At 43.2% G+C, this 25181-nt stretch overlaps 1 protein-coding gene across 7 annotated transcripts; it reads right to left on the bottom strand.

Moving 5' to 3' along the window:
- Positions 1–1885: 1885 nt before the first annotated feature.
- On the bottom strand, positions 1886–23281 carry ALG8 (ALG8 alpha-1,3-glucosyltransferase; the record flags this gene model as incomplete). Of its 7 annotated transcripts, none has more annotated exons than XM_080912109.1 (13): positions 23180–23281; positions 19699–19777; positions 15374–15567; positions 13685–13794; positions 13301–13368; positions 10543–10666; positions 10249–10352; positions 9455–9575; positions 6644–6783; positions 5013–5152; positions 3352–3449; positions 2923–2995; positions 1886–2391 (listed from the first exon to the last, which is right to left on the bottom strand). In XM_080912109.1, the coding sequence occupies exons 1-13, from the start codon at positions 23272–23274 to the stop codon at positions 2160–2162; spliced, it is 1578 nt and encodes a 525-aa protein (XP_080768235.1). In that variant the 5' UTR covers positions 23275–23281. The 7 variants fall into 7 exon arrangements, with proteins under 7 accessions (XP_080768235.1, XP_080768234.1, XP_080768237.1 ...); XM_080912108.1 differs by having other exon boundaries at positions 10543–10669; XM_080912114.1 differs by lacking the exon at positions 2923–2995 and having other exon boundaries at positions 2165–2391; positions 10543–10669.
- Positions 23282–25181: the final 1900 nt, after the last annotated feature.

The following is a 25181-nucleotide window of genomic DNA, read 5'->3' on the forward strand; positions in this document are numbered from 1 at the left end:
TGTCATAATTAGCTCATGCTCTAATCACCCAATTCTGAGAAACAAAACAAGGACAAAACCCCTCAAAGTTTTGAAATATATAAACAAATTTCTGAAAATGTAAAATTAAAGTTTTAGTGGATAGGTCAGGCTATACTGACCAAGCTGAGTTAAGACAAAACAAAAATGACTGCTTTAGGAACAGCTCCCCTACCCCTCCCTGTAACTGAATTTCAAGGAGAATGCAAATCGTCAACAACCTTACTGCCAAAGTTTCTCCCCCCTTCCTCTCTTCCTGAAAATTATACTGCTGACCAATGGTAAAATAGTAGTTCACCTCCTCACAAAAAAGTATAAAAGATGTATGCTTTTTGAGTTTGGGGTTGACTCTCCCTGCGACGAGCAACCCCATGTACATGGACTAAAACCTCTTGCCATTGAACTGGTCTATCGTCTAATTGTGCTCTGTGGGTTGTGTTCCTGAGCTCAGACTCTTCGGGGTCTTACAACATAAGGAAGTGGGAGGTTAGATTGACTCAGAAACAAGTTGATACACTCAATAATTAAAAATGGTTCCAGGCCGGGCCAAGCGTACTGGCAATGGCTGTGATGCCATCCCTCAGGGAGCAGAGGCAGGCAGATCTCTGAATTCAAGGCTAGCCTGGTCATTTATCGAGGTCCTACACAAGACTGTCTCAACTCTCCTCACCACCCCAAAGTTTCAGGCTATCCTTTCTATTATCACTTCAGAGATAAAGACACTAAAGAATGATTAAATCATTTTCAAGGTGGCTCTGTGTCACCAAGGAAGGGGGTTCAGTCCCAGTGCCCACATGGTGACTCCCTATGTATCCCAGGCTTCCATAGGTGGGCACCACAGCATACACATAATTACACACAAACACACAACATACATGAAAGGAAAAAAAGAAAGCTGGATTTCCAGGCAGGCTGACTCTTAGGCCTCTACTCTCTCATTACTATGCTAAGCTAGGTTTAAAATTTACGTGTGTGTATATATCTACACACACAGATTATTACTTCTGTGTGTTATGCTGGGACTGATCATGGGGTACAAAGGGAACAGTGACGCTAGAAGCGTGCTTTTTTTTCTTTCTGGTCCAATCCCCATCTTTACTGTTGAAACAGACAATTTGAAACAGAATGACTGGGTCAGCACCCAGGACGACATGAGCTTTCTTAGCTCTGTAGTGGATAACGTGTAACTATAATGTGTATAAATCACTGCCCCAGTAGGGAAACTGAGGACCTAGATAAAAAGTATATACGAAGTAGTCTCAAAAACAGGAAGAAAACGGCTACTCTTACTGAGGACCAGAGTTTGGTTCCCAGCTTCCAGGCCACATGGCTTATACCACCTGTAACTCCAGTTCTAAAGGATCCTCTAGAACACCCTCTTCTGGTGTTCAGTCATAAAACATGTGTGGTGCACACATATACATGCAAGCACACATACATGATATATAAATAAATCTTAAAAAAAAATAAAGGGAGAACTAAGACCACTTCAGAGTGTTTACAAGAGGAACACAAGGCTATCCAAATAGCAGGGCTCGCTGTGAGAAGAGACTATTGTAGAGTTCTGAGTGTGGTGTGGAGTCCTGGGGCTTTGCTAAATCAACACATTAAATATCTCCTGGCTTGTTGAGTAAACCTCTCCTGGAACAAGGTGTACAGAACAGAGATAATACACCGTCTGCCCATGTGAGTGCCAACAGGAAAATAAAACTGAGAACTGGTAAGGACCTAAAACACTGCTATTTTATGCATAAATATAAAATAACATTTTATTTATACTTCCTTAGGTACAGAGTCTAATTATGCATCACATCTTAACACTGGTTAGTACCAGGTACAAAAAAATTACGCCGCTTTTCTCCTCCCCGCTCACCTTCAGTGGGCACAGCAGTCTCAACAATCACAGACTCTTTTTACAGCGGAAGGTGAGAGCTTTCTCAAATGTGTTTTGTTGCTTAGAGAGGGCAAGTGGGTTCTCACCATGGAAACAATCAGGTTGCTAGGCAGGGCAAGGCCAAGTGTGGAGAATGGTCCTTAAACAGATCTACTGAATAAATGGACCCTGCTACTGGCAACTTTCTTCAAGTTCTGATTAATACCCATGAAGTAATTGCTTGGCCTTCATCCAAACACTTCTTTACTCAATGCTTCTTTGTCTTGCTGACCAGACAGTCAGTCAACACTGAAAAATACAGCCGGGTCCAGGCGTATGTGATGCCCACTGCACAATACACCGAGGTCAGCAGCAAAGGGATGAAGGGGTACTTCAGCTTCCAGGAGGTAAGAGGGAATAGGAATTCACAGCAGACTTCCAGAGGCCCCAGGCCGAGAAGGTACACAGTTTCCATCCAATTGAAAAGAGGTTTTTCTTTTCTGAAGGAGAGAGGTCTGATTTTAGATGAGTCAGTTACATCCTGGTTGAGCAAATATTCCCAGCTAGTGTTTCCCACCCGCACTCCTGCAGCCAGCCAATGCCGACTTCAAACACTGCCTTTAGAAGAGCCAGGCCGTGCACTCCATTATCTCAACAATATAACCTGCCACATTCACCTATGCTGCCCAGATAAAATTAGTCTCGTACTCAGAAGACAGATGGGGCCGCACTGTGACTGTTTCATAAGAACATACATGTTCTAAAAACATGCTTTAATTTAGTAAAGTACAAGTCATACAAAATTTAATATTTTACTAACTTCTGAATTATTCAATTCAGTGGCCTTATGTACAGTGGCCATGTGTACAAATCACTAACCACTTTCAAACATGATTCCCCCGCTGAATCCTCCTGTGTACACAGAAAACTTTACCATGTTAGAAATACATTTGAAATGCTCTTTGACCATTTAAGAGCAAATATCTCATAAAAGGGAATAAATATAACCTTAAACGTACTTCTAAAATTACCTGAATAGTGTCTTCAGTGAAGACATGCTATAAACGGTGAACAGCAACATGAGTAAGATTTTAATGGGAAGTTCTGTTAAAAGACAAAATAGCACACGGACATTGTTAATACTCCTTTCTTTTGGACAGTTTCTCTACATAAGCCCAGCTGGCCCAGAACGTACTATGCTGACCAGGCTGGCTCTGAACTCAGAAATCCACCTGCCTCTAACTCCTCAGTGCTGGGATTAAAGGTATGTGCCACCATACTTGGCTAACCATTTTTGAAGCATCTAAATATACTTAAAACCAAGAGTAAACTGGAGGTATCGTTGAAAAGAACTTTCTGCTTCAGGAAGACTGCCAACTGTTTAAGTTAAAGAGCAGGGGCTTAGGGCGGAAGGAAAGGACAAGTGAGCAAATGCACCCTGCTGAGAAGCTGCTGCTTACCTGGTGCAGTGAAGAGCAGCGGGAAGAGGGAATAGTGTCCTGTTGTTGTCAGAATCAGAAAAATTGTCGCATCTCCTGCTTTTTCCACAGACAACAGGCTAAAAATAAAGATTCTTACAATAATTCCTTAACACAACTGAAATGTGACTGCAAAGAGCTTAAATAAACATGTCTATTATAAACACTGATAACCGTTTATAAAATGAATACTGATAATTCTCTTGTGAAATAAATACTGGTTTTGTTAAGTCCAACTCAAGTGAGAACTAGCTGTGTCTGTTTTGAAGGACTTGTACAAAACTTTGATTATTTCATGTGTGTGTTTTGTCTTCAAGTCTGTCTGCCCTCTATACGTATGTATGCTTGGTGCCCATGGAGGTCAGAGGGCATCAATCTCCTGGAGCCATAGCTACAACTGCCAAGTGGGTGATTGGAACTGAGCTAGGTCCTCTGGAAGAGCAGCCAGCAAGTGTTCTTATGTGCTGAGCCATGTCCTGGGGCCCTGGGTGTTGTTTTTAACGTAATCAAATAAATGTTCCAAAGAGAAAAGGGGAATAAGACAGACATCCCACTCTCCCTGGGGGGATGGGGAGTGGGGGGAGAAGAAAGGGGGAGGGAGGGAGGGAGGGAGAGGGGGAGGGGAGAGGGAGAGAGATAGAAACACCTTGCTTCTTGCTTCACTGAGAAATAAGTAACTATCTTTCTGAAATAAATTAATGTAGGATTGGGAGCTGCTCAGTGGAGACAGACGGGGAAACTACTGAAGCATTCACTTCAAATGTACAGCTGATCTTTTAGATAATCTCTGGACCTGGACCTGCAGTAGAGTTTAGAGTTTGCTCTATGTTGCAATCTGGAAATCCTATGGCTCTAAAGAAAACATTAAAGCGTTCTCATGACTTGAAAAAACCCTCAAAAACAGAAAAGGGTGGATTCCATTCTCATCTATGTGCTGGATTTTAATGGTGTCAGGTGGACACTGTTCCATTTCCAGTGAGATGATCACAGGATTTGGCAGCACAAGGTCAGCTGAAGGCCTGTGATCTGCTAGCTCTGTGACTTAGCATTTTGTTTGTTTGTTTTTTTAAAGATTTACTTATCTATTTTATGTGAGTACCAGGTCACTCTCTTCAGACGCACCAGAAGAGGGCATCAGATCCCATTACACCTTTTGCCTCAGCCTCCTCAGTACAGGGGATACAGGCAAATCATAAGCTCTCTGGTCTCTGGTTTCTGCCAATTCTAAAATGGGATTACACCAATTTATCCTAATTACCCCAAAGCATGCAAACCAATATGACATGAAAGAAACAATCAAACAGCTCTGGAAAGTCTAAAGTGGACATACACGGGGCCATTTTGTAATAGTCTTTACTTGGACTAACAACATAGAACAGGGGACCCTGGGGCTTTATTTTACAGTTGTGTTGATGCCAAAGGATGTCAGCCTTTGCCAGGGCATGCTCATGACAGTATTTAGTCATAAAAAAATGTGGGAATAACCCATGGATTTCTGCACATCTCAGAATCCTCACAGGTATAAAGATTAAGCCAATCAGCTTGTCTTTCTGTACCCCACACCACTGGACATGTCTAGAACAGGTAGACATTAGACAGCAAGACACAGTGAAACATGCCAACTCTCTGAGCTGTTTGCTTACCTCATTGGGAGAATCGCAAGGAGTATGGCTTTTTCATGGACATGCCATCCAAACATGAAGGAACTTAAGGCACAAAGAACTAGGCATCGGAGAAAGCCTCTGGGCCCTTGGGGTTTAAACCAAAGACAGAAAACAGAGGGCTAGAAACAATAGGCAAAGACAAAACTTCAGTGTCATTTAAAGTCAGCTTTGCAAAAGCCAGGCACAGGTAAACACAGTTTGTGTCATCTTTGAAAAGAGCAAAGCTAGAGGATTTTCTACTGTACTAGAAACAACCCACCACTCTGTACACTCCCCCAAAGCTAGCTTTAGGAAAGGAAATGTAAGCCCATAGGAATATGTATTTACTTCACTAACATAACCTTATCCAAATTAATAAATGATAAGTCCTGGGATATAAAATTTAACGATGTGTTACCTGTATAATTAATTAATACTCATTCAATTTACTAGGCCAAACTACAAAAATTCATAGATGTTTTGGGGACAGTGCATTAGATTTTACCATTTTGTGAGGCAGTGTAATTCAGAATACAGTCTTGGCCCTAGAGCGCACAGCTTAAACAGCCGAAAATTTATAGCAGGTTTTTAAAAAAATGTTTTGCTTCTTTCTCTCTCTGGTCTTATCTGCATGTGTAAGCACAGTTATGTTGGGGGAAGGGCATACACACACAAAGTGGTCAGAGGAGGATGTTGGGTATTATGCATTCTATCACCGTGTTATTCCTTCGAGACGGGGTCTCTCGCTGAACCTAGAGCCAGGCTGGGGTTCAGCAAGGCCCAGCCTCCCTCCTGTCCTCCCCGCTGCTGGGTTAAAGGCATGCATTCATGTGCATCCGTGCCTGTCAGTTTATCACGTTCTCACTCGCTGAACCACAGCCCCAGATCCAAGGCTGAGGGTTTAGTATTTTTAAGCCTCAGCTAAAACCTGTGAGTAAGTAGAGCAGTCTGATCTCACTGCCTGCACGCCAGCACTGCCACTCACAAGCGGGACAGGTGTCTCGTCAGATTTTCATCACTTAGAAACCAAAATTAAATCGAATGTGTAATTATCCACAGGGCTGAGTTATGTTCAATCCTACTGAAACTATCACGAAGTCACCAAGCACTGACAGGTATGAATGAGGCTCTAACAGCACGCCTCCACCTCCCCCGAGCTTGGATTGCAGGCTCGGGCCATCATGCCTGGCTTTACAGCAGACTTTCATCTGATGAGCAAAGGGCTTCTGTTTCACATAGTTCATTATTACCACCAAGACAAAATATCCTGTTTTCCAGACACATTTTGATCATTTAGCCAAGGATGGGAAACACAAAACAAAGCCTGGATGTTCTGCCACAAAGATTTTCTTTCTCCACAGTGCGCTCCATGCCTCCTACTTGGGCTTTTCTTTCTCCTCATGCCAGGATGGACAGATGGCTTAAACAGCCGCTGGCAAGCCTCTCTCACAGAGGCTTTTCTGGTGATCCTCCCCCACTGTGTTCAAAGTTTCTCTGAGAATTGCTAGGAAATACTCCAGTCTGCAGGATTTCAGAATTTATGCTGCAGTTGGAAACGCGTCGAAGCTGAAATTCAGTCAGCACTCTGATAGGAAAGCTCAGCAAATGAGCACCACAAGCCAAGTTCTTACCAATATGGCTATCAGTGTGCAGATGAGGGTTGCCAAAGGGGAAACTGAGGGAAGAACTGTGTGCTCAAACTGCTGAACCAAACCACTTGTCATCGAGGCCCTGGGGATCTGGCTGGAATCAAGAAGTTTCAATTTCAAGCCTAGAGAGTAAACAGACGTTTTACTTTAATCAATAGGATTCCATATCTTATGAGTCAGATCCTTGAGCAACAATCTTACAAAGCTACTAAATCTCACAGCTGTTCACAGCTGGATTCCATGGGTTTAAGTCTATCTATGTTGCCTCCAGCAGATGCTTCTTTCTGGTTCCAGATGACTATAGCTATAGACCCAAAGTAGAATGGACTATCTGTGCTGTGTACAGAAACCTTGTGGGTATTTAAAATATCTAAAACACAGACCATGTCACACCACAACTTTGAACGCTTCGCTTCCTGCAGCATTCAGTTCATGATCCCCATACAGCAGTCTCCATTGATCTGCCACCTCTGTGCCTCTCCAGTCTCATCTGTGCCACCGAGACTTAGTCTCAGAGGACTGGGAGTCCTCAGCACACCACCAAAATCCATTTGAATGACTCACCCACTCTGCCAAACTAATTCAGTTATACAAAAAGAACTAAATCGAGAGGTAGAGCTGCAGTTCATGTGCTTACTTTCTCTACTATACTATGTCCCTTAAATACAGAAATGATGATGTCATTTTGTCCCCAAATACAGAAGTTCAATCATTACTTGTCAGATGAACCAAGTCTGGAACAATGATGTTCAGCCCACCCAAAATGATCTCTAGAGTAAAACCAGGGTAGTCAGATAGCCTGAGCACCTACACAGGCCTGTCTGTTGCCACTGAAAGCCAGCAATGTGGAGAAGATGGAACGTACTGATGTATTTTCTATTTATTCCTCCCCCCTTCTGTTTTTGGTTCTCTTTTTCCTCTTTTTGAGACCCATCTTATGTAGCTCAGGCTAGCTTTGAACTCCTGATCCTCTTGCCTCCACTCAAGTGTTGGAATTACAGGTGTGTACCCTCATACCCAGTTCTCTCCCCTCTTTGGGTCATGTAGTAAACCCAGCCAAGAATGACTCTGAAGTTCTCATTCCCCTTCTGAGAGCTGGAACTGCAGGTGCACCCCACAGTGGCTTATGCATGCTGGCAGTGGAACTAGGGTTTGCACTCCACCAGCTCAGTTAATCCCCAGCCCCATTCTGTCTTAAAGCTCTTGGCTATTTCCCCAAGTTTCTGAACATGCTACTACCTTTCTATGTAAGGCATCTTTGGGAAGCATGTAAGGTTCAGCAGTTTCCCTAGTTAGGCAGGGTAGACAGACCTTGCACTGCACACTAGACTGAGTGGTAGCTGCTTTTCAAAAGTACAAATGTGGAAGTTACTTTGTAAGAATGCCATTACACTGATGCTGGACTGGTGAGTGAGGGACGAAACCAAACTAGGATTTCTAAACATGAGTGAGTAAACACTGTATCGATTTCCTGTAAGTACATAACAGAAACTGCAAAAGCACCTACTCCCTTGTTCCTAGTAGACTCAAGTGCACAGACGGAGTAACCTGCCCAAAGCCACATGACCAATTGGTACCACAACTTCATCTGGGTCTGTGTGACTCCAAAGTCTACTATTGATAACATCTTGTGTATATGTGATCCCAAGGAGGTCAGAAGTGGGCATCAAATCTCTAGGAACTGGAGTTTTGTGAGAAGTGGAGAACCAAACCCAAGTCCTCTGTAAGAGCAGTAAGTGCTCTTAACTGTTGAGCAGTTCCCTGCAATTGTTCCAGACCCACGACTGTCTTTATGCTGGGAAGGGTGTATGCACATGGGAGGTCAGAGGACAGTTTGAGGGATTCAGGTTTCTTCTTCCACTACATGGATTCCGGAACCATATTTGGGTTGTTAGTTTTAGCAGCAGGCACCTTTAACCTGCAGAGCCATCTTCCTGGCTCAACCTAACATATGTATTTAATTCTTGCTTTCATTCACAACAACATGCTTTGCAGGAAAGTAAAGTCCAAGAATTCCCAAAGTATTGTGATGAAAGCAAGATTAGGGCAATCAAATGACTTGGCAATGGAACCCAGCCAACAATTTATGTAGGAGGTCAAGATCAGGAGTCAACAAGAAAGCCCAAAGCCAGTTTGTGACCTGCTTTTGCACAGAACTGAAGCTATTAGGAATATTTGGGGTTTTCTTGTTTTTTTTGAGACAGGGTTATTTTTTTTCTTCTTGGTTCAGGGCCCAGAGTCACAATTCATACACTGTTTCCCTTTCTTCAAATATTTAAGTTTAAAAGTAGGGTCAACTCTGATGAATAATATTTCACTTAAGGCAAAAACTATCTTTAAGAAATGTCGGGAGGGGGGCTGAGCTAGAGAGGTGGCTTGGAAGTTTGAGAGTTCATCCAGAGAATCTGAGCTTGGCTCACAACCACCTGGAACTCCAGGTTCAGGGGGATCCAACACCTCTAGCCTCTGTGGGTACCAGCACTCAAGTCCACACCCCCTCCATAATTAAAATACTTTAAAAAAATGTGTCTAAGATTGAATCTACTCACCCAAGGAAAGCATCTACAACCCCAATGCCACAAGGAACGTTGTAAGGATGCAGTCCCTCACTTACTGCACAAGACTTGGTCTCGAGCACTCCAGCTCTGCTCACCCTGAGCTGAAGTGCAGGACCGGAGACCAAATGATCCAGAACACACATCCAAGCACAAAACACGGGCAGGTGTTTCCACTTCCTGGTGGGACTAGTCCTTTCAGTATTCATAGTCTAAGTGAAAAGGCTGGGTACCATACCAATTACAGACAGTGCTTTGTCCAAAGCATTGTATAAAGCCCAGAAGTTTGGAGCCCAGTAGGCATGGCAAAGGCCCCTCTTGAAAGGAAAGAGTCGGGAAAACACTTGTGGCAGCTGGTTCTGTTGAAAAGAAGAAGTGAAACCAATTAAACAGCCATTGTTTTTTCCTAAATTCTAACACAGAACAGGAAAACTGCCTGCAGCATCGTGCATAGTGATCCCAAGCAATCCACTGACCTTTTTTGACCTAATCTTTCAACTGGTCAGAGAAGACACACATAAGTCAGTGAACAGTCACTCATTCATGCTATTAGAGGTACAACAGAATTTACACAGGACGAGAGAGCACAGGAAGTGCTCCATCTACGCCTGCTTAAGTGTATGTGGGGAGCAGGGAGGACTACATAAGATGTGGTGTTCCCCTACTGTAACAGGAAGTAAAAATAATTTTGGGGGTGGACCAAGAGAGAAAGAAGAAATATTTGGCCATCTCAGGCACTTTACAGTGTTTGCTGTGTACAAAGGACTGTCAGGGACGCTAGAAATGTTAGTAAGTTGGTGCACTTAAGAGGAATCCACAGTGAAAGTTAGTTCTCTCATGTAAGCACACTTTCACGATACTTGAACATGCACAGAAACATGTGCAGAGCGCTCTACCTCATCTTTGGTAGGAAAGGAGGAGTTCACAGTTACTTCCCACACTCCCTACTTCATTGCTCTTCTTAAATGACAAAACCATGACTGACATTAATTTTTAAAAAGTAAAAAGCAGAAATAAAATAAAATGTCTTACCAAGGCTAGGAAGGGGCCCAATGAAAGAGCAGAAACTAGAAAAACGATCAGTCCCAGGGAAGTAACACGGACAAAGCTGAAGCTGTTCCATCGGACAGTGCCATCTGCAGAACAGGAAAGCCAGGGGTTCAACACATAGCCCAAATGTGCCCAAAGCTACTGTGCTGCCACCATGCCTGGGTATACTCTGATCTTTGTGGATGATGGAAGTCTATGGAGCAGGACCTGAGAGACACCTGCTGTGCTTCACGACACTGTGAGCCTCAAGGATTTGCTGCCATCGCTAAGACTTGCCTGGTTTACTCGCAGTGAAGCAGTAAGATCGCAGCAGATAGATTCCATAGGCTGGTGCTACATAGAGGTAGATGTGCTTGAAATGGAGGAGGACAGCAAAGAGAAACGCCCCTTCAATGTGCCTCTTCTAGGAGAAAGAAAGGGACTGTCACTTTAGATTTGAGGTTATGAAACGCAGTACGTGTTATCCTGGAGTGGATCCTAGAGCAGAAGGAAGACATTAGTAGAAAACCTGATAAAACTCAAATAAACCAATGAATTTTTTAGCCTGGGTGGATAGTTACTTAGCAAGGTAACATTGGAGGGAAACGGGTGAGGACTCACAACTATTCATGTAACATTTCTCTGGAGCTAAAAATATTATCAAAAAGGGGGAAAAAAAACAAGACAAAACAAAACAAAACCTATCTATTTTAAAAGTAGAAACCTTGAAAACAAAATAAAACAATAACAAAAACCCCTAGAGTTTTACTATGTTATTCAGGTTGATCTCAAACTCCTGAATTGAATTGATTTTTTCTGCCATAGAGCTTCCAGGGTGTTAAGACTACCATGTTTTGTTTTACCAAATCAAAACTAAAGTTATAACTATAACATTTTAAAAAACTTTGTTATATCAACCATCCAAACCCCTCAGTGCTCCCAGGGACTAAAGCACCAACCACTGAGCACACATGCAGAGACCCATGGCTCCAGTTGCATGTGCAGCAGAGGATGGCATTGTCTGGCATCAATTGGAGAAGAGGCCTTTGGTCTAGTGAAGGTGTGTTTTCCCAGTGTAGGGGAATGCCAAGGTGCTGAGTGAGGTGGAGAGGGTGATTGGGAGAGGGAGCGCTTTCATGGAAGCAAGTGGAGGAGGAGGGGGGATGGGAGTGGGGGAAAGGGGTAACATCTGAAATGTAAATACAGAGAATATCCAATAAAAATTAAATTAAAATTAAAGAGAACCTTTGTTTTGTTTGCATGTTTGTGCAATGTGTGTAATGACTGCAGAAGACAGATGAGGGCATCAGATCCTCTGGAAGTGGAGTTAAAGATGGTTGTGAGCTACCATGTGGGTGCTTGGAATTGAAATAGGTCCTCTGGGAGAGGAACTAGTGCTCTTAACTGCTGAGACTTCTCTCCTGCCCAATAACTATGCCTTAGGGGGTGTTCTGTAAAAATAGAATGAAATGTGGCACCTGGAATCCACAACCTCACTGGCACAGGAGCGTCTGTAAGGAATACAGTCTGCCTACTGAAGCAAAGGCCCAGTGGGAACTGCTGCTCTGCTCACCGAGCTCAGGTGCAGGGCTGCAGACCAAGCAATCCAGAGCACACACCCAAACAGATCACAGGCAGGGTTTCCACTCTCCGTGGGACTAGTTCTTTCAGTGTTTACAGTCTATGTGAACAGGACGCATGCCATAGCAAACCAGACACAGCTCTGCCCACATCATTTAATGAAAAAGAATCCTCTGTGTGTATCACTGTAGTACATTTTCTCGATTTCTGAGAAATTTAATTTTTTATGTTAATGTATAGAAAATTCAAAGTAGGAGCTGGAGAGATGAATTGGTAGCTAAGAGCATTTCCTGCTATTGTAAAGGACCAGGCTTCTGTTCTCAGCACCCATATGATGGTTCACCATTGCCTGAAACTCTAGTACCAGGGGATCCGATGCCCTGTGATGTCTGTGTGCACCTGTACACGCCTGGGTATATAAACGCATAGCAACAACACATACACACAAAATAATAAATCATTACTTCATCAGATACATACTAAGCACCAGAAGATATGGGGTATGTTTGTAACCACAAACAAGATCTGAGGGAGCCAGAAAATGTAATTAACCTGGCCAAAGAGGAGCAAGGATCAGAGGACGAGCGAATACACTCTGTAATACTATATTGTGTGTATGGGCTATGCTGGGGACTGAGTCCAGTGCTTGCTGCACTCTAGGCCAGCACTCTTCTACCGAGCTACATACTCAGCCCATTCAAAATTAATAAAAGTTAAAAAACCAAACCAATCCAAAGCAAATAAAAACAAAAGTCAGTGGGTACAGCACTTGAGTAGTGTATGAGAGAACATGCATTCTATCTCCTGGATGTCTCACTAAGCTCTTGCCCAGACTGTCCCTGAGTTCTCAGATCCAAAGGGTTTACCCACCTCCGTCTCTGAGCACCCTGGACTGTATGGCACACTGCCATGTCAGCTAAGGGGACTAAATGCAGTTCTTAACCCACAGAAGTAAAGGTATAACAAAACCCCAAACTCTAATAAAGGCAGTCTGGATTCTACCTATGCCATAGAAACTGGAAAAGAACCAAATATGCCCACGTTAAGTGCTTACAAACATGGATCTTTTGATTCAAATTCCGTATTTCCATCACACTATTCTAACTAACCTACGAGCTTCTCATAGAAAAACACCACCATCATTTATATGGCAAATGCTATAAGTATTCCACCCAACAGAAACAGTAGAGCTAGACAGAACTAGTCCACACCTACCACATTGTAATCACACCGTAGGGTATAACTTATATCCTGTTATATATTTTATATTTAATATAATAAAATATTTTATATTTAGGATATAATTTTCTCATCTCAAAGAAAAAGTATCATAAAAAAAGAGCATACCAATAAAAATGTCTGTGTGGTGAAATTCCAAACAATGGGTCAAATAAATTATCTATCATCCACCACAAAACTATGTTTATAAGCTAAAAACTGTAAGTGGGAATCTGATTAGTTCTTCTGTGCTTACCTGAAACAGGCGTGCAATGGACAGCAGCAGTAACCCAGACAGGAAGCCATTGTACTGGAAATGAATATCTGGGGCCTTGTCAAGGAAGATGACCTGAGATTCATAATGAAGTGTGCTATGAATGAGTATAGAACTCGTGGACGCCTTCTTAATGTGTAAATTAAAAATAATGGTTTAGCTGGTTCTCAAAATTCAATAATCAGGGACAAAGTATTTTAATAACCAGATTCCAGTAAACTTGGAGAGAGCACAGGCTGGGGAGTGAAGTAATCCAGACCAAGTTCCCTTTCAAAAGTAGCTCACAATTAGTAATTATCACTACACAAAGAATTAACCTGTTAGCACACTCAAGGAAGAGAACAGGACATAGAATACCAAGGATACGGTCTACAATTAACAACCCAAAGTTCCACAGCAGCAGCACAGACAGAATAAACTTCGGTTTCTCTGTGAGGTCTTTGCCTGCTCTCTTTCCATCGATGCATTTACAGCACCTACAAGGACACACCAGGAGAGAAACCAATAACTATGCCTCAGCACAGCAGTGCACAGAGCCGTTTCTGGCCAACTGTCCATGTAGTCCACGGTTGATCTCAGGGCCAGTGCCGTATCTTTTTCTCCGGTATACAGGTTGGAAACAAGTGCTCACTTAATGAAACTAAATGTAGCTGTCTATGACCTCCAAGTAAGGGTTGTAAAAACAAAAGGGCACACACTAGATCAGTCCTTAAGAGTGCAAAGTGTGGGCTAAGAGTGAAGCTCAGTTGGGAAAGTGCTGGCCTAGCAACTGAGCACAGTACCCCAGCTCTACCCCAGCTCTGACGGGTAGAGGTAGGAGGACAGGAAGTTCAAAGTCATCATCAACAACATAGCAAGTTTTAATCGAACCTGAGCTACATTAAGACCTTGTCTTTAAAAAAAAGGAAGGAGTTTAAAATGCACTATATAACTCAGTGGCAGAATGGTACACGCTAAGTGTGAGCAAGACTCTGGCTAGGCTCAATCTGTAATGTGTATGCATGACCCATACATACACGCTTAGAGTTAAACATGCAGATTCCAGACCAGTCTTGGGCTGTGAACTGCAAAGCTGTAGTTCTTCACTACCTAGATGCTGATGGCAACAAATCTTTATATAAGGGCTGGAGAGATGACTCAGTCAGAAAGTACAAGCAAGAGGACCTGAGTTCACACCCTAGAACCAATATTTACAAAACTAAAACCAACAAAAGTTGGGAGCAGTACTTATAGTCCTAGTATTAGGAGGCAGAGTCAGGCAGATCTCTGGGGATTGTCATCTATTTTATTCTTTGAGATAGGGTTTCTTCCTGGCCTCGAACTTGCCAACTGTTCCAGCTGGTCACAAGCACCAAGGATCTACGTGTATCTACCTTCTTCGTAATGGAATCTGAAGTGCATGCCAACATGCCTGTCAGTCTCTCGTGGTAAAACTGCCCATTTGTAAAACTGAACCATGGGTATGTCTGGTTCCTGCAAGTCAGAAGAAGGCACTGGAGCCCTTGGATCTGAAGTCAAAGACAGCTGTGAGCTGCCAAGAGGGAGCTGGGAATAAAACCTGTGTTCTCTGCAAGAGCAGCAAATGCTCTGAACTGCCCAGCCTTCTCTCCAGCACAGGGAAAGAATCTGAGTTTACTGGAATGAACTCCTTAAGAAGAGACTTTGGCAGTGTACAATGGGTATATGTGTACAAATGTATACATACCAAGTCCCACAAAATAAGGCACACCACAAAAGCCTCTGGGAGTGGCCAAAAAGAAGGGAAGGCATGTGGGGTTATTCTGCATGAGAAAATTGATCCTGGGATTCTATTTGAATTAGTTCTTTCATAAGACTCAGTGTCTTCTATCGCAACCTCAAAACCCTACCTTATTCCCATTTCTCCATAAAACCTCTCAAGAACGATCCAGTCTTTCCTCTCAGGCATCTTAAAGCTCAACTTGCTTCAGGATTTGCTTCTATATGAATGGGGTTCTGTTCCCTATAAATCTGCTGTAATACATTTTCTAAATAACCTCCATGCAAATGTCAATACAGCATAACATCTGCACTTACTCGTGAACAGCATACACAAAGAGTGCATCTGTGAAGATGACAGAAAACCTCTGGAAAAGCAACGTCCTTGAGCTGTAATAGTTCAGGTTATGAATATTAAGCATCTCTTGGTCAAAGTATTTGGCAATATGTGATAAGGCGTATTCAAACCATGCAAAAAAGGGGGGATAATCCAAGGTCCACTCTGAAGTTGCCTGTAATTAAAAAAAAACAAAATTAAAACACTCCCTAAGAAACTAAACAAGGTATATTTAAAATTGTTCACTCTAGCCTTCAGAAAGCATAATATGATGTTGCACTTAAAATGCCCTATAAACAGCAAGTCCTGTGTGAGGAGAATTAGAACACATGGACATGATGCACACACCTATAATCCCAGGACTGAGGAGGTTGAGGCAGGAGAATTATAGGCCTTGGACCAGCTTGAGATTCCTTGGCCTTGTATCACAGGCTAGCCACTAATTATAATCTTCCTTCTCTGTACTTGCTACTTAAAAAAACAAAACATCAAAATGTAAATTATTTTGAATGTGTATGAGTCTCTTTCCTGCCTGAACATAGAAGCACCAGCGTGTGCCTGGTGTCCCTGAAGGTCTGAAGAGAACATGGGGTTCTGCTGGGACTGGAGTTTTAGATGGTTGTGAACTACCATGCAGGGCTGGGAATCAAACCCCGTACCTCTGTAAAAACAAGTGCTCTTAACCAGAGCCAGATTCTCCAGTCCCTTGTTAACTTTTTTCATTGAAAATTTCTTTCTCTACAGGTTCAGTATAAGCTCACTGAATACTAACTGGTTCTTCACAAGGACTACAGTCCAAGATGAATAAAAGGACGTAAGGAAGGCTTGCTATCTGCTCTTCTTCACTTCTAAGTTCTTTCCTAAAGTCGGGGCTGGATTTAGGCAAGCATCACGGCACTCAGCCTCACGCCAAGTCTAGCCCTCTGCTCATGGAAACTAATGGCAGGCAACTGCTAGGTCTGGAGAAATCAGAACCTGTTCACACCGCTGCAGGTAAAACTCAGAAGGTTTAGAAGGCTCCAGGTAAGCTCAGAGGCTCTCTGTCTCTGAGCAACACATTCACTGACTTCTACACATACAGAACAATCCCTCTCTAATTCCAAGTCTCCACTGTAGGATGTAAGCAAAATGACAACTGAACTGAAGAAAGAAAACTAAAAATTCTATTTTCTATCTCATTCTTTGAAATGACTATTTTAACAGTATATTAAAGAGTAGCAGCTTTGTAACTTCATAGACATGGTCAATAGAACATATTCAGAAATGATTTCTTGCTAGGATACAAACAATAAAAACTTTGGAAAAGTACAAGACTTCACATTTACAACTTTTAACCTAAATTTTTTATTGGAATTTAAAGACTTCTGATTTTATACTACTGTCACATTTACATACTTTAAAAGTAGTAAGTAGCAACCATTTAAAGACATGGGTGGCTGCTGGTAAGAGATGGCCATTTTCCCAGAACAAAGTGTTCTTGAGTTCTCTTTGCCAACCCCATTCTACACTACCCAGAGCCTCTCTGTACAACATCCCTATTGCATAGAAACCCCCAGACTGGGTAGAGAGGACCTCTGCCCCCTAAGGGATTTTATCTGTGGCCATCTTTTTACCTAGGTAGTTTGTATTGGCTGGCATTCACTACCAGTCACGCCACTAAGAGTGTTGGAGATAAGACTCAAATGTGGGCCAAATCCTGGTTTTCAAATACCAGAATAACCAATGTGTCCATATGAAGATTTAAACAAATCCTTTTCACACAACAGATATTAATAGTCTCTTTGGTGCCTTTCCCAACTTGCAGGCCAGTGAAGAAAGGTAAAGTCCCAACTACAGAGGACCTATAGACAATCTACTGTCTCATCTGACTCCACCCTGTGCAGGCTTATGTAGTGTTGAACCTCCCTGCCACACCACTGCACTGTGGCTTGCTAATTTTCCTTCCTCGTTAGAAAGAACAAGGAGGCATCAGCAAGTCTTCTGTGTACAGTAAGCAGACACAGGGCCAGTTGTCCTCAGGTGATGGGGAGTGGTGAAGGCTGTAGAAGGACATGAAAGAACACCTAGAGAGAACAAGAGAATCGAAAGGGAAAAGGACCACAAGCAGAGCCTGAGAGCACCTTACCTCCATATTTGGGCTATGGTGTATTCGAGTGCACGTGTGTGTGTGTGTGTGCGCGCGCGCGCACACCAATACACAACAATTAAAGTCCCCCCCTCCCCGTCACAACATGAGGACTAAGAAGGACCCGTAAGAGAAAAGGGGAAACGGCAAAGCGAGAACTGCTTTTCCATACATGCAGTGCTAAGAAGTGATTGATACCCAGTGAGGGCTCAGCATTGCACCAGTGCTTCCCGGGTGTTTCATCTCACCTGGCTTCCACCTCGCATCTAGCACTCAGCACAGGCATTAAGTAGGAGCTGTTACACCTGGACATTCTGAAACCACAGCCCACGCTCTGGATACTAGCCTATATAACACTTTTCCTAGTTGGTATCCACATACAAACTGTGATACCTCAAGCTAAAACAATCATGTAAAGTTCCCCGGCACATCTATGAAATATTTATAGTACTATTATGTAGAAATAAATTCAGTCCCTGAGGACAACTGTTTTGAGGTTTTTCACTTCACTGACTTGAGAAAATAGGGCTGGATAAGGATGCAGCTCAGCTTGTTAGCTGAGTGCTTATCGAGCCTGCCTAAAGTCTTGGGATCCCCAGATCCTCAGCTGCACAGTGAATTTAAAGCCAGCCTGGGCTACACGAAACCATCTTCAGAAACAAAAAGAAGAGGCTGGAGGGAGCTCAGTGGTTAAGAGTGCATACTGCTCCTGTAGACAGTCGGAGTTCTGTTCCCAACACTCATGTTAAACAACTTACAACTGCCTGTAACTTCAGCTCCAGTAGGTCTGATGATCTCCTGGTCTCTGTAGGTTCTTGCTCATATGCACAATTAAAAATTAAAGTCTTAACAACCCACAACACTCAGACCGCCACCCTGTTTCAGTTGTTCCTTTAGTTGCAGGCAGTGCGTGTGGAGGCAGGTGTGCATGTTCTGTCTTCCTTGGCCTCTCTCCACCTTAGTTTTTGAGACAGGATCCGTCAGAGAACCTTAGATCTGCCATCTCTGCCTTCCCAGCAGAGTTACAGACCTGCACCACTACACCCAGCCTCTTAAGTTGGTGCTTGACCACCTAACTCAGGTCCTCAGGGTTATGTAACAAGTACTTTACCACCTGAACCACACCCTCATCCCTGGAAAACATTTTCCTGACATCAGAATGCCACTTTAAAATGCCTTTAGGGGTAACAGCTCAGTGGTTAAGAACACTTGCTACTGTGGAGAACCTGGTTGCAGTTCCCAGGATCCACATCCTCTGTTACTTCAGTTCCAGGAGATACAGTACCTTCCTCTGACCACAGCAGGCATCAGGCATCCACCTGTTGCACATGTACGCACAGAGGCAAAACACTCACACAAATAAACAATCTTTTAAAGAATTCTTTTATCAGAACTGGAGAGAGCCCTTGAGAGCTTCTACTCTACCAGAGGATACCAGCTCAGTTCTCAGCCCCACATCAGGAGGTGAACTGTCTGCGACCCAGCTCCAGGGAGGATCTGAAGCAGCAGCCTGCAGTCACACTCGTGCACAAACCCTTCCACGTATATGCACGTAGTTAAAATACATCTTTTTAAGAAATCTTTCGGGCTGGAGAAGTGGCTCAGTGGTTAAGAACACTGACTGTTCTTCCAGAGGTCTTGAGTTCAATTCCCAGCAACCACATGGTGGTTCACAACCATCTGTAATGGGATCTGATGCCCTCTTCTGGTGTGCCTGAAGACAGTGATGGTGTACTCACATACATAAAATAAACAAATATTTAAAAACAAAACAAAAATACAGTTCTTCATGTTGTGGTGACCCCTAGGGGGAAAAATCTTTCATTGTTGTGTATTGGCTCGTGTGTGTGTGTGTGTGTGTGTGTGTGTGTGTGTGTGTGTGTGCGCGCGCGCTTGTGTGTCAGTTAACAGAGATCTACTTAGGGCTTTGTGCATAGCAGGCAGGTGCTCTACACTGGGCCACACTCCCAGCCCTGAAGATCTCATTTAAGAGCAATAATCTAAGGGCGACTCTAAGAGCATTTCTCCTGTTGTTTCATTTCTGACATAGTGTCTGGCTATCTAGGTCAGGCTGGTCTTGAATCTTGATCTCCCCACCTCAATATCTCCATTGCTGGGATTACAGGCATGTGCTGCCATGCTGGCTTACATATAATCGTAAAAGGTAAAGGCGAAACTTACCTCATGATACCACTGAGATATTGGGAGGCTGTGAGTGATAGCAAGCCAGTTTCGGTGTACTTCAAAGTCTGTGGAATGGCTACACAAGGCAATTAAAGAACAAAATTAGATTTTGAAATAGCTGTATCTCATATTCTATAAAACCACATGGCATATATAAATGTACAACATTCTAAAACATCTCACTTATTAGAGGTAAGAATGTCAATTTTCCATCTGAAGTTGTTGGAAGATCTACGTGTTTGTGATTGGGTCTCAGAGGGCTTCCAAGGGCTAAAAAATGCTTCAAACAGGATCTCAGATCACTGCATGAAAGACACTTTCTCTTTCTCACAAAAAATTCTAACAAAATCAATAATCTAGAAAATGCCTTACAAAAGAGTTTTACATTTTAAAGATATTTACATTTAAATTATTCTGTGTATAGGTATATGTGTAGGAGTCAGAGGACAAAGTATGGAGATCTGGTTATCTCCTTCCACTATGAATGTCCTGAGGAGAAACTCAGGTTGTCAAACTGGCCAGTGAGGGCCCTTTACCCATGAGAGCAAGAATTGCTTTGTTTTGTGACAATGTTATTATTTAGCCCTAGCTGGTTTTGAACTTGCTCCATAAACCAGGCTGGTCTTGAATTTATATCAGTCTCTTTGCCTCTGCTTTTAGAGCTGAGATTACAGACATGAGCGACCTTACCCAGCTCTAAAAGGTTTTGTTTCATTGAGACTATGTTCTAAGATGGTCTTGGAAACTCTTGCACTGGCATCAATAATATATAGGAGGTTCTGTGCAACAACCCCCACCAGCCCTGCCAGACAAAATCTGAACACAATCCAGGCAGGCCTTAATTCTGTTTCTTTTACATTTATTGTGTGCAGAGGAGCAAGCTGCAGCCTGTGTGTCAGGACAGCTCAAGACTTTGTTCTCTCCTCACAATGTAGTTTCTGGGGATCAAACTCAGGCTGTTAGGCTTGCCCACGGGTGTTTTTACGCTGGCTTCCTTGATTTTTTGACCTCTGTATCCCAAGTGTGGGAATTATTAAGCATGCACCCAGCTTAATGGTAAAAGGTTCCTGTTTACTAAATCAGTTATCATTCTTTCTAAGGCTGTGGAATGCTGTTTATTTAACATTACCCTTTCCCATACTTATAACTTATGTTATTATTTTTAAGAAAGGGATTTGCTATGTAGTCCAGGTGGGCCTCCAACTCATGATGGACTCCTGAGGTATTAGACTCCTTCTGGCATTTCAGACATGGGCTGTCATGCCTGGGTTTAATTTATATTATGACATCACTTTAGTCAGATTTGGAGAAGAGATTAACTTTGGAAATCAAAACCTTGAATCGAGTTGAGTCTCCCCATCTCTATTGTGAGCAATCAAAAAACCTTTTTGCCTTGGTGCTCTGTATCACAGTACTGAGAGGGGCTGGAGAGGTGGTGCAGTGGTTAAGGGCACTGACTTTTCTTCCAGAGGACCTGGGTTAGTCCTAGCACCTATACGGCGGTGGAGGCAGAATCACCTCCAGTTTGAGGACAGCCTAGGCTACATGCTAAGACCTTATCTCAAAACTAGCCGAAACAAGCTGAGCTTGGTGAAACACATCTATAGTCACAGCACTCAAGAAGTAGAGGTAGGATTGCTGCATGCCTCAGACCAGTCTAGGATACAGTACAAGACATTGTCTGAAAAAGGTTATTTTTCACATAGGTATTTCTTCCTCATTCAAAGCTGATATATGAATGAATGCCTACATTCAGAATTCTTACATAAATTTAAAACAAAGGGAGTTAGTTTTGTAGTATCACAAGCTCATTTTCCTATTTAATGAATATTAAGAATAAAAGTAATTATAATTTGTTGAAAGAGCACTTGAGGAAAAAGAAAAGTAAAATGATGACTAGAAACACGGTGTCAAATAACAAGTGCCTGTAATGGCACCTCACTTAAAGTCAGGGCACTTTCTGAAAAATGCAATTGTAAGTAATTCATTGTGCACACATTACAGAGCACACGCATGCAGATTGAAACAGCTATTACATCACTAGAAAATAAACTCAAACTACAGAGATGGCTAAGAGGACTTGTTCATACGGAGGACCCGGGTTCAGTTCCCAGCACCCATACTGGGCTGCCCACAACATCCCATAACTCCAGCTCTGAGGGAACCAACACCTTGGACTCCAAAAAGCACCCCTACATATGTGGTGCTCACATACACAAACATATAAATCTTTTAAAAATCTTACTGGACAATCATTGTATATGTCATCAAACTACACATGACTGTATCTGGTATGCAATGTGATGGACAGACTAGCCAGTGGTCAAAGTGAACACAGAGAGCAGCCACGAAGCTATTCTAGGAAAAGATTAATCCTGGACAGAGGGAAGTATTCAAAATAAAAGCCCTGAAGGTCTATTTCTAGATTGAAATAACTAAAGCAGAAAAATATTTAAAAGGAGTTTGAGGTGGTGGTTTCGCTTTCTCCAAATGGGAAAGGTGTTTTGCTTTTAGATGTTTTCTGCAGTCTAGTCCTTTTTTCCCCAAGTTACTTTACCTAACTTATACAATATTTACATTTACGAATACATTATAATGACATGCATTCTACACAAAAGCTCTCACACTCAACAAGAGGTAAAGGTCTTGAATTAAAGGATACTAATAAACCCTAGGCAGTGTGAAGATGTAGTGGAGGCTGAGTGTGCACAAAGGCATGTGCCCAAGGCACGCACAGTGGAAGAGGGTGAAGGGATACCAGAAACTGTTAAATATGTATACCCACTGTTTACACAAAGCTAGGCAGCGGGTGGATCCTGTGTTTTTAGTTTTGACCTTAAACTTATTATTATTTTTTTTTACACAAACCCGCATGTTTCCCACAACCCTCTGTGATCTGGCCACTGCTTATGGTAACTGCTGACCCTTTTCTTTCTTTTTTCAGATCTTCAGCTACAATGACAACTTTCTGCACCTAGAATCCTGGGTTCTTTCCTACTACGTGGTTTGTGTACTCAATCCTTCCTATGCCTTAACAGTTTTTCACACTGGTTATTCTTTTTCACATTGAGGATTTGAACCGAAACATCACCTCCTACAAGAAGAGTAAAAGAAGTATAATAGTATGAACGTTTGCCGTTCTCAACTCCACAGAAGACAAGGTCCTGAAACGCTCTCCATCTTCAGGATTTAGAACGCCGCCCGGTCTTTTAAGCAGCGTCTTACAGGCTGAAATACTGGTGGAGGTGGGTGTCATTATCTTGCAAATGGAAAGTGACTTGCTCAAAATTAGACAGCATAAGGACTCATCCTGGCCAGACATGGCTATATATTCTAGCTCTCCCGGGGTAGAAGGCTTAGCAAAGGCGGAGAGAACACATGGCCTTTCTTCCTCATACCCAAAACATCCATGCAAGTCTCGCCCACCCTGCCGACCGCGGGGCCTTCCCGCTCAGTCCCCGGCTTTGCAGGTCCTTACTAGGTGGGGATGAGAAGACACTTAAGGAGAGTCACCCCAAGAGCCAAAGCCGAGAACCAATGGCCACTACCGGCCGCAAGCCCGAACGCCGCCATTCCTGGATTCCGTCACTTCCGGGACGCCGCGCATGCGGATAAAGCCTTTAGAGGCGGGGGTCTGTGAGCTTTGCGCATGCGCCAGCTGGCTTTGAGCTGGCTGAAAAGAGCGCCAGTATTTAAAGCTCCCGCCCTGTCTCCGTCTTCTCCCAAGTAGAGAGCACTTATCTGCGCCTGCGCCGACCCCTGTAGAAGCCTGTATTCATCCATTCATTTTCCGTTGTTGTTATACGTCCATTCAAATAGTAGCTGGTCGTCTGCTTTGGGTCTTGATTTTTGTTTGGCGTGGGAAACCTTCGTGATAAAACCCCCCAGAGATGTTCGAAATACTAGTAAAGGAGACTGTTACACAGATGAAAGTTCTTGAGAATAAGTACACCAGGGCCCCTTGGAACCGGAAATTAAGTCCAGGTAGAGAATGGTTTGAGTAAGATACAGAGCTGAAACCATTCTGATCCGACTGTCACGGACCTAGGCGCTCAGTGCAGCACTTGCCCCTTGCGAAAGGAGGCTAAAGTTAGCATCTCACGGTATTGTTGTTGTGAGTTCAGTCACAATGTAGCTCTGGCTGGCATCGAACTCACAAAAAAAATCTTGACACTTCTACTGGGGTTCTGGGACCAAAGGCCAAAATCTTGTATTACTTACGCCTGGTTACTTTCCTCATTTAATTGCAAATAATCTAGGCAGCTTGTGAAAATTGACATCCTCTTGCCTCCACTCAAGTGTTGGAATTACAGGTGTGTACCCTCATACCCAGTTCTCTCCCCTCTTTTTGGGTCATGTAGTAAACCCAGCCAAGAATGACTCTGAAGTTCTCATCCCCCTGCCTCTACCTTCTGAGAGCTGGGATTGCAGGTGGACCCCACATGTGCATGCTGGCACTAGTGCTCGGACTTACCCACACGGTGGATTATTGCTGTCATCGAATGGCTTGGCAGGGCTAATAAAAATACCAAACATGGGCAGGTACAGATGTATACTAACTTCGTGCATTGTTTACTAATGGCTTCTAGCACACATTACCATAACATTATCTCCGAGTTCTGGGAGTCAGACGTTTGAACTCGTGGCTGCGCTGAAATCAAGGTGTCAGCGGGGCTACATTGCCCCTGGAGGCTCAGAGAGGAGAATCTGTTTCTGCCCTTTCCAGGTTCTGGTGGCTGTCAGTGTTCCCTGGCTTGTGGCGGCATCTCCTCACTCTCTGTTTCTTTCCTCTTCTGTTGCTGCAATAAAAACCCCGATCAAAGCAACTCACAGAAGAATTTACTTAGGGCCACAGTTCTGGAGGGTGGAGGGTCCGTGATGGCAACGAGTGGCAGGTATGCTGACAGGAACTGAAGCTAAGAGAGCTCACATTTGGAACTGGAAGCCGGAAGTAGAAAGAATGCAGTGGGAATGAACAGCACCAGACTTTGAAACCTCGGTCTGCACCCAGTGACTTTCTAAACACCCAAACAGTGCCACCAATGGAACTGCTTGTTCAAGCACCCGGACCTATGCAGGGCATTCTCATCAAACACACATCCACTTCATCTCCCTCTCTGTGTGTTCAGTCTTTCTCAGCCACTCCTATAAAGATATGTATAAGACAGCTGTGGTAGAGCACACTCGTAATCCCAACGCTTGGGAGGTTGAGGCAGGAGGATCACAGACTGGAGGCCAGCCTTGGCTACAAAGTGATTTTGTGGTCAATCTGGGCTATATAACAAGGCAAATATTAAAAATGACTACATTTATGACACATAAGAATAATCCAGTAAAAATTTCCCATTTTTAGACCTGTAGCTTATTGGCTGGTGTGATGGAGCACATCTGTAACCCAGGACTGGGGAGGTGTGTAGTGGAACACGTCTGTAACCCAGGACTGGGGAGGTATGTAGTGGAACACGTCTGTAACCCAGGAC

The sequence above is a fragment of the Micromys minutus genome (assembly GCF_963924665.1).
Source record: "Micromys minutus genome assembly, chromosome: 2".
In the NCBI taxonomy this organism is placed as follows: Eukaryota; Metazoa; Chordata; class Mammalia; order Rodentia; family Muridae; genus Micromys; species Micromys minutus.